This window comes from Cervus elaphus, chromosome 9 (assembly GCF_910594005.1).
Source record: "Cervus elaphus chromosome 9, mCerEla1.1, whole genome shotgun sequence".
Classification (NCBI taxonomy): Eukaryota; Metazoa; Chordata; class Mammalia; order Artiodactyla; family Cervidae; genus Cervus; species Cervus elaphus.
Window position 1 is genome coordinate 43868067 of NC_057823.1, and position 10727 is coordinate 43878793.

The window sequence follows — 10727 nt, forward strand, 5'->3', positions numbered from 1 at the left end:
TCACAAAAGAGTCAGACATGACTTAATGACTAAAAAACAATAAAGGTTCTTCTATAACCACAAATATAAAAGGATGCAAAAAAATAAAATGTCAAAATAGTTGATGAAGAGCTCTGTCATCGTGAGACCGTGAGAGATTTTTGATGAGCGGAGCCCCAGTCCCACTGAACACACTCACAGTGTGCATACCTCTTACACACTTGTTTGTTGAAAGTCAATGAGAAATTGAAGTTGTTTTTACTACAGCACAACATTGTCCATTATGATTGATCCACCCCTATACTTATAAGTGCAACACTATCTCCCCTTAATCCTCACCTACCTCCCTTTCTTTTTTCTGCTTTCATTACACATATCAGCTTCTAACATAATGATATTATGCTGTTTTATACTTGATAGGCAAATGGGTTTATTTTATTGTTTTCCCCTATCACAACACTATGACTGACATGTAATACAGACTTATTAATATCTGTTGAATGAATAAATAAATGAAAGAGAAAATGAGAGGAAATTAGTGCAACCTTTCCAAAGAAGAATTCAGTACTCTCATAAATTTAAAGAAGTTATTACTCTTTAACTAAAGACTTCTAAGAATATTATACAAAAATATACATCAATATACATCATAAACACTATTGTAGTCATGAAAAATAAAGAAGCCTAGATATTTAATAAAATAAAATAGACACATCAATCATCAATATTAATATGATTTATTGAAAATATTTTAAAAATAAAGTTAAGGAGAAAGATATGTTCCAAAATGACCAGCATGATACCATTTAGTAAAAACCACTGTTAAATATTAAATTTGGACATATGTGTACAATAAAAATATTTTGTAAATGACAAGCAAGATGCACAACTTCTGTAAACAAAGTGCTCTTTCTGAAAACACTGAGGGGAGATGATCAAAAGAGGACACAGGGCTTCAGTGCATCTATAATGTATTTTATACATTCAATGTATCTATAATGTATCAACTTGAAATAAATGTACCAAACTTGAAACAAATAAACCAAAATAATTTGATTTTTTGAAGTTAATTTGGAACAGATAGACACTGTATTAGTATATGTATTTGTCAATAGCTATTATTTTTAAATAAATTTTATACACTTCTTGAATCAAAAGCTTAATCATGTTTAGCTTTTCAAGTTTTCAGTTTGCATTAATCCAAATTTCAATTTTTCAGTTTATATTAGTACATGCTGCGTTTTATGCCTTGCATAATTTCATGTTCTTTCAACATGGAATTTCATGTTTCATGATTTCTAATGAAATTATTTTTAGCTTACATGGTCGGCTTCCATTCTTAAGTCTCAGACTCCACAAATATAAATGAATATTTCTTACACTTTCTCAGATACTATTTTGTCTCATTTATGTCATTATCTCATAGGAAATTTGGTTTATTGATTTCATTTTTATGTCATTTATCTCAGAGTTTGTAAGCTACTTTGGGAACTAAGACAATGAGAGTTTCCAGTTTTAATAATAGTGCCTTGCCAACATAGCATATTTTTTAAATTAAAAAACTGGAAAAAAAAGGATGCTTTTTTAATACTTGACTATCTAGTAGAAATTTGAAGTAAACTGACTTTCCCCATGTCCAGCCTCCTGTCCACCATCCTTCCTGGAGATCTGAAAGGTGGTTGTGAATCTTACTGGAACATGACTTGCCTCCAGATCCCTGAGGAACATGATCTTGGGTTTGCAAACTAAATTGAAGAGATGGTTTTCTAGCTTTTGATCATAAGAAGTGAGTTGCTGGGCAAATTCTCTCCGCTAATAATCAACAAAAGAAAAAAAAAAAAAAAACTAACAAAAAAAAAAATAGAAAACAAAACAAAAAAAGAAAAAAAAAAGGAAAAAAAATCAACAAAAGAGCACAAAATACACTATTTCATTGCTCTGTTACATGATTGAAGATTATATAACAAGTTTACAAGTGTTTGTTCTTGGAAACTACTAAAATCTGTGTAAGAATAGCTGTTTGTGGTGTTTTGACCCAGGCTGCTTCCATTGCCCACCTGCAGCTACTTTGAGTGGCAGTTCAAAAAGGAGAGTGAAACAAGGCAGTGAAAGCCAACAGCTTTGCCACTGCTTGCTAAATTCTTGCTAAATTATGTGAGGGCTCACATAATTAGAAAATTGTTGTGATCTTAGTGCAAATGAACACAGAAGTTTAGTAGCTGCAGTAATCTGGGATGTGATCCAGTTCAGCACATAAAATAGATGTGCAAACTAGCAAGGTAATTTAGAGGGCATCCCAAGCAGAAAAACTGACATAGGAGCTTTAAATTTTTACACATATCCTGTCTACAACTTCACCCTCAGAGAAGAGTGAAAGAAATATTCATCATACATCCCAGCTTTTGGATCACAAGCCAAGGGACCAACTTCTGCTTAAACTTCACTAAGAGGACTAAACAATCCAGCATAGTTTAGATGCTAGGGGCAAGCTAAAAGCAAAGACAAAATATGGGGCCTAACAGCAGTCTGCATGATACTTTAGGATTAAAAAAGTAAAAGGTCAGTCACTCAGTAGTGTCTGACTCTTTGTGACCCCATGGACTGTAGCATGAGAGGCTCCTCTGTCCTTGGAATTCTTCAAGCAAAAATACTGGAATGGGTAGTCATTCTCTTATCCAGAAGATGTTCCCCACCCAAGGATTGAATCTTGGTCTCCTGTATTTCAGGCAGATTCTGAGCCACCAGGAAAGCCATCTGAGCCACCAGGAAAGCCCTGGTTTGAGAAGAGGTGTGCAATTCTGAGACTTCTTCATAAGGAGGGAAGAAAATCTTGTACCAAGTTTCTCAGCATTTCATTGCATCACTCTAAAGAATAGGGGTAGATGGATCTCAGACACTTGCATGTCTCTGGAATATTGAAAGATGATGCATAATTCTTTCAGGAGAAGAGAGAGAAATAAGGCGTGCGCCCAGCCTGCCAGAATTTCATTTAGCTCCTAGATAAAGAGGGAGAAAAAGTTATGATAGTCAATAAAGCTCAATGAGATTGGAAGAAGGTGCAAAACCCTGAAACTCGAGGGAGAGTAGTGAAGTGTGCACATCTATAAAAAATGTCTGAGAGATTTCCAGAATATCTATAAACAATTATTGCTGAAGGCTTTTCTCTGTAAAACTAGAACAGGCAGCTTCTTCAAATACTCAAAAATTAACACAAAGTTACAAGGAACACAAAGAATTAGGAAAATATGATACTACTGGAGAAATAAATTTCTAGTAACTAACCCTGCCCCAAAATGGAGATCTGTGACTTGCCTGACAAAGAATTTAAAATAATGATTATTTGAAAAGCTCAGTGAGATAGAAGTAAAGACAGATAACAACCAGAGAATCAGGAAAGCTGTACCTGAAAAAAGTAATATCAATGAGATAGGAACTATAAAAAAGCAAGCAAACGAATTATGGAACTAAAGTATACAATAATACAAATGAAAATTTCAATTGAGAGTTTCAGTATAATACTTTAGTGGAAGAAAGAACTGGTGAACTCAGGGATATGTTATTCAAAATCATGTAGTCAAAGAAGCAAAATGAAAATGAATAAAAAAGGAGAGAAAAAGTCTACAGAACTGAAATGGCACAATCATGAGAACCAATGTATGCATTATGGATGCTGAACAGATGTGTACCCTAAAATGCATATGTGGAAACTTAATTCCCAATGTGATAGTACTTAAAGGTGAGACTTTGGGGAGGTGATAAATCATGAAGGCAGAATCCTCCTGAATGGAATTGGTACCTTTAAACAAGAAAAGTGGGCTCTTACAGATATCAAATCTTCTGGCACCTTTATCTTGGACTTTTAGTCTCTAGAAACAGAAAAATAAATTTATCTTATTTATAAGCCGGAGAAGGCAATGGCACCCCACTCCAGTACTCTTGCCTGGAAAATCCCATGGACAGAGGAGCCTGGTAGGCTGCAGTCCATGAAGTTGCTAAGGGTCGGACAGGACTGAGTGACTTCGCTTTCACTTTTCACTTTCATGCATTGGAGAAGGAAATGGCAACCCGCTCCAGTATTCTTGATCCCAAGAAAATAAAATCTGCCACTGTTTCCACTTTTTCACAAACACAGCACATGTACAAAAAAATTACCCACTGACTCAAAATAGTAGCCTTCTACCAATCAGTGTTTACTAAATTTAAAAAAAAATCACAAAACCTTAGTGACAGAAAACAGTAAATATTTATCATCTTCTTGCACCTGTATGTTGCCTGTGGGGGCTCTAATGATCTTGATTTGGCTTAAGTGTGTTACTCTAAGTTACACATTTTCATTACTGTGCTAACTGATCATATTCTCCTCATGAGGACTATAGAGGTATGAGAAGGCAAGCATAGACATAGATGTTTCTTGAGGCTTAGATTTGAAACTGGCACAATTCTACTCCTGATTAGATTACTTTCATCCATGCAAATTATATGGCCAAGCCCAAAGTGAAGAGGCAGAAAATACACTCTTTTTCATGGGAAACTTGAAAAATATATCTGCTGAAGGGCAACGGAGAGTAAAAGCAATGGAGACAATACTTCAGTCTGCCTCAGTGTACATGTACACTGAGAGCCACAGTGAAAAATCACTCACCACTAATGACAGTCACCCAAGAACTGCAATCAATTATGCCTATTGTTTTGTGATCTACATCAGATCCTAAAGTGTCCTCTTTTATCCAGATGCATATGAATAAAATGTTATTCAAAGGATGTTACTATTTCCCCACAACTAAATGCACAGTACTGAAACAGGGACAGGATATTCATAACAAGCCCATTTTAAAAGAGGAAGAATGAAGGATACTACATAGCAATTTTGTGTCACACAGGGTATTTGTCATGGGTCATTTATTCTTGACTTAGGGCATTTCTTTGGTTATTCCTCAGTTCTACTCTCTGAGCATTAATTCTTGATCTATTATTCTTTACATATACTGGTCTTAATCATTGAAATAAAAGGGATAACATGTTTCCTTTACCAACAACATCTTAGGACACTTCTGAATAATACAATGGATAATGTATCCATATTAGATATTAACTAGCTTTCTCAGAATGCTTCTTGCCTATAGAAACAGAAAGATCCTGTGATTTTTTCCCATTTCTTTTAGTCTAGGTTGACGGCACATGTACCAACTTTCTCAAAAACCTCTGTAGATTTCCTTTGTACTGTGGTTCACTCAAGCCTAAGAGGAAAAAAAAAAAAAGCAAAGAAAAACACTTCAAAGAGTGAATGGAGGGTATTTCAGTCGCATGCTTACTTTGGTTCTAAGAATTCACTACCCATTTACTGGACTTGGACTTTATCCCCAGGCTATGACTTAGTGATTATGCCCTTCACGTGAGAATAATCTTTCAATTCTGAAGAAACCAGAGATGATAACCTGTTTGGAGCTGTTTATTTTTGTGTGTGTGCTTTACCCAATTTGTTTCTGAGTTCATCTCTCTATTTTAAGACTTCATTAATTGTAGCTCACAAAGCTAGTTCATGCTTGTAGCATTTTGCCTGAAAATCCATTTTTAAGACCATACATTTATTGGGTACAGCTATATTGGTACACAAGCTTTCATTACATAAAACTGGTCACCATTTATCAAGCTTTTTATAATATATTCCTTATGAACTTTTGCACCGTCCCAAAGAAAAGAACAGAGCATTTAGTTTTACATTAAAGCAGAAATCTATTTCCAGTACCAATACTATTTATCAGTCTTGATTTTGTAAGGAAAACAAAGCTACTATCAGTGCTTCAGGGCTGAAAAGTTTTACGTAAGAATAGGGCTTCTGTAATCATTGAGGAGCTTGAGGGAAGATCTGTCAGTGTTGTTATGGAGTCATGACTTGACTTTGAGAAACTGACTTGGGTGGAAAAATCAGAATCATGGTATTGTCTGCATTGAATACCCAAGGTGAGACTAGGTTATAAGAGCTCACAGAAATGTCTGTGAAACTGCCACATCAAGAACAGCTATACTGCCGATGAAGCCATATGTTAGACCCAAGAAATAATGTTCCCCATCTCAATTCCATTTTCCTAATTTGAATGAGATTCCTGTTCTTGTGAAACTCTAACCTGGAATAATAAAAAGAAGGTGATTCTAGGAAACACAGTGTGCATCTCTTAGGTAGGAGTGGTGGGGAGGATCACAAGGGGACAATAGAGGATTTTGAACACTGTCCTTGAAACTGACCAGATCACAGTCTGTGTTTGAACTGATTATGACCAAACATGCTATTTATTTTTAACCTATGAAACTGATAACCCCACTTTAATAATCCCAAGCTATTTTCTCTTATGCATTTTTAATCTCAGAGACATCTTAAATCAGTTCTGGGTCAAGTTTTGACTCGATGTTTATGTTCTGCCTTTCTTAAATTTAGATTTGTTTTTATAAGGAGAGAAAGAATGTTCTAAATAAATATATAGGGAAATATATAAACTGGAAAATATAATTTTAAACTTTCAAAATGTACAATATTTTTATGAAAAAGTTGGTATGTTTGCTTTTTGATAGCTCCAACACCTAAATGGTTTGTGCTCAGTCACTCAGTCATGTCCAACTCTGCAATCCCATGGACTATAGCAGAACATGCTCCTCTGTCCATGGAGTTTCCCAGGCAAGAATACTGGAATGGGTTGCCATTTTCTACTTCAAGGGATCTTCCCAACCCAGGGATCAAACCCAAGTCTCTTGTGTCTCCTGCATTGGCAGGCAGATTCTTTACCAGTGCACCACCTGGGATTTCCCATCTGTACCATGAGTGGAAAGTTACAATATAACTTGAAAAACCTAATGTAAAAACAGAAATCAAGATAGTGGATTCTGAGAGAGTCTTTAATAAAGTAAAATTTCAGAGTAGAACTGATGCCAGGTGTGGATAATATGACATAAATAAATAAGAAAACTGAAACTTCCTCCTGACTTTCCCCAGGACAGTTTAGCTTTATGCTTGCTCAACACTGCAGTGGACCTAAGAAGACACATTCACCTCAATTCTCTAAAGTGAAAAAAATCGATGATGTAACTCTTCCCCGACCATTTGGATTTATACCTGATGCCCAGGCCAGGTTCATTCAGCTGGTGTGGCTTACATTCACTCTCTGATGGAGGAGAGAATGTGGAACAAAAGGTAAGTGCTCAAACTGTTGTGTCTTTTTCCTGAAATGCAGCATGTTATCATATATCTCCAGAACTTTATAGAACTGCAAGGGGAAAAAAAGGAGCCAAGATGTGTGATTACTGTAGCTATCTCTTAGGTAATTCTAATTTTAGATTTCATGAAATCCAAGATTTTTTTGACCTAGGTACATTACATTACATTTTGCTTCACACTTCCATGTGTCTCAGTTACTATGTGATTTTTTTCTCTGCAAGTTTCTCTAAACTGCAGAAAATCTGAGACTGACCAGACCTCAATGAGTCATGAAGTTCCTGACTTTTCCATAATCTAGAACTGGACTATCTTGTTAACTTAAATAATTTTAGGACTACTGCAATTCAAATGGAAAATTAAAAATTGAAATTTTCAGGCAAAGCAATTGTTGCTCAAGGCTGCTAAATTGTAGAAAGGAGAATTTTACTACTTTTCTGAGTAAACAGAGACAAAGTAATAGAGGAATCACTATGCTGTGTTATAGGGATGTAGCTTTATGTTTAATTTAACCCAGTTGTTCCATATACACATTTATCTTCATTCATTCATTTACTGGGCATGAAATATCCAATGTCATGATTACCTGGGGGAAGAAATGGTGTCAGCCAAAGGAGAAATAAATGTTTAAGATTTTTTCAACTAAATAATTGCCATGCAGGACATCAGTAGCTTTTGTTTTTGTAGTTTCTCACAAAAATCATTTCTCTGCATAGACTTAATACAATAAATGATTTAGACTTTGCTTTGAGGTTGAAAGATCAGCATATAGTTGACCTCCTGCTCCACCAGGGTCTGTACCTTGAATGTTTCCTCCTCTGTACAAGGTCTGGAACCAAGCGCCCTCTTTCTGCATGCTAGGTCGGCACCTCTCCTGCCCTGCATCAGGTCCATATCCTGAGTGCCTTTCTGCCCTGTACGAGGTCTGCTCCCTCCCTGCCCCGCTTTCCTTGTACAATATCTGCACCCTGGGTACTCTCCTTTCCTATGAACCCCTCTGCACGCCTTTCCTGTATGTGATTTGTACACAAGTGACCTCCTCCCCTATAAAGGTCTGCATTAGTCCTACCCTTCTGCCCCACACCAGGTCAGAAACCTGAGCTGCTCTACCCAGGCAGGCCGGCACTTTCTGCTCTGATGCCCCTGATGGTCATCTTTATGGAGCTTTGTTGTTCAAGGAAAAACACAATAAACTGAAATGCTTAGCAAGGAAAGGGTAGAAAATATTTCACGTTTCAAGTTTCAACAAACTTCAATTGTGTTAACACAATTGACAATATTAATATTAACATTTTCTGCAGCTTCGACTTCTATCGCTGAGCGCTGGAGGAGCTAATGCATCCAAAGGTGGAGTGGGAGCTTTACTGAATAGCTTCATTCAACATTTGCATTGTTTCAGACTCATTGTGTTTTTTCTAATCTAGATTTCTGATCATCCCATGAGATGAGTCCTTTTATATCTTCAGCTTGGGGTGAAAAACAAATAATGCTGAGTGTAAACAACTTGTTTATACAGTTTTCAGCTATCCAGATGTATTTCATATTCCTCTCTAGATTTGTGGCCAAAATGCAACCTGGCCTCTCAGAGATTTGGACTTTTGATTCTACATCTATACAACTTCATTTTTTAAAAAATAGCTCAAAGCAGTTTTCTGATTGGAAAAGTGTTAAGAAAATCATATATGTTTGAAATATCTTAAACCAATGAATCTTATTTCTTCCTCAGGTGAGAACTGTAACCAAGACCATGTACTCAGGGAGTCAAAATTCACAGAATCAAACGTCAAGTGATTTCATCCTTGTGGGGCTTTTTGGTGAAACCAAACACGCCCTCCTCCTCTACACTGTGACCTTCATCTTCTTCCTGATGGCCCTGGCTGGGAACGCCCTCCTCATCATCCTCGTCCGCCTGGAGCCCCGCCTGCACACCCCCATGTACTTCTTCATCAGTCAGCTCTCCCTCATGGACCTCATGTATATATCTGTGACTGTGCCCAAGATGCTCCTGGGCCAGGTGACAGGAAATCATACAATTTCTCCCTCAGGTTGTGGGATCCAGATATTCTTCTATCTAACCCTTGCTGGAGCTGAGTTTCTCCTCCTGTCTGCCATGGCCTATGACAGATATGCTGCCATTTGCAGACCTCTCCATTATCCTCTGCTGATAAACCAGAGAGTCTGTGTATGCCTGGTGTCTGGATGCTGGTTCCTAGGAATGGTGGATGGTTTTGTGGTCACCCCCATAGCCATGAGCTTCCCCTTTTGTCATTCCAGAAAAATCTTGAGTTTCTTCTGTGAGGCTCCTGCTCTGCTGAAATTGTCCTGTTCTGACATCTCTCTCTACAAGATGATCATGTACCTGTGCTGTGTTCTCATGGTCCTCATCCCCATTGTGGTCATCTCAAGCTCATACGCCCTCATCCTGCACCTCATCCACAGAATGAGTTCATCAGAGAGCCGCAGGAAAGCCTTTGCCACCTGCTCCTCCCACATGATTGTAGTGCTGCTCTTCTTTGGTGCCACCATCTACACCTACATGCTTCCCGATTCCTACCACACAGCTGAGCAGGACATGATGGTGTCAGCCTTTTATACCATCATCACCCCTGTGCTGAACCCCCTCATTTACAGCCTCCGGAATAAGGATGTCACAGGGGCTCTGAGGAGCAGGGTGCAGTCAGGGCTGAGCCTAAGGAAAGTTGTAAAGAGGAAAGCCTGAGGACGACTATATATTTTTCCCCTGTTATATTATCCCCCACCAATTTCTCCTTTTTGTCACTTGCTTCCAGGGCCCCCAACACTGAGTCCAATTATAACTTTCTTCTTTCTTATGCATGTGATGTTTCTCCTCCATACTGTTTACTCATCATCATTTATCTCATCATATTTTATGTCCTTATACTCCTTTTATCTATGAAGCAAAAATTGACATAAAGAAAACTCACATAGTGCCTTTGATCTGAGCTCCCATCCCAAGTTTATTCACCTTTTTAATATGAGACTGGTGTGAAATCCTTAATCCTAAATGTGGCTCCCTGAGAAAAATCCAGATCCCAGCATAACACAGGAGATCTTTCAGTTTTCCTTGCCCTGTAATATACCTCAGTTCATAATTCACATGTGGCAACCACAGGGTTTCAATGAGTGCTATTATACCTTAGTAAGAACAATGTACACATATTTTTTTCAAATATTGAATATGAGACTCATAGTATAAATACAAATTTACTATGTGGCTATAAGACTAAGGCTACATAGACCAAACATCAATCTACATTAAAGTTTCCATGAGTTAATACATTCATCTAACTTCACAGGCTATAAGGGTATGTAAAAATAATTAAAAGTAATTTCACACTTAGTTTCTTTACTCTTTATCATAGGAAGTGAGCTGACATACGTAAATTAAATATAAGATCCTCGAAGGAGGATAGAAGTTTAGGAAATCTTAATCTTCTTAGTTGTTTCCTTCTGAAACAAAGAGAATTAACAAAAAGTTTTGAAGATATTCACCTGTTATTACTTTATTTATTGTATATCATGC

At 37.1% G+C, this 10727-nt stretch overlaps 1 protein-coding gene across 1 annotated transcript; it reads left to right on the forward strand.

The window, feature by feature from the left end:
* The first annotated feature begins 8930 nt into the window (after positions 1-8930).
* On the forward strand, positions 8931-9902 carry LOC122700965 (olfactory receptor 2T3-like). Its single transcript, XM_043913988.1, has one exon. The coding sequence runs from the start codon at positions 8931-8933 to the stop codon at positions 9900-9902; it is 972 nt and encodes a 323-aa protein (XP_043769923.1).
* Positions 9903-10727: the final 825 nt, after the last annotated feature.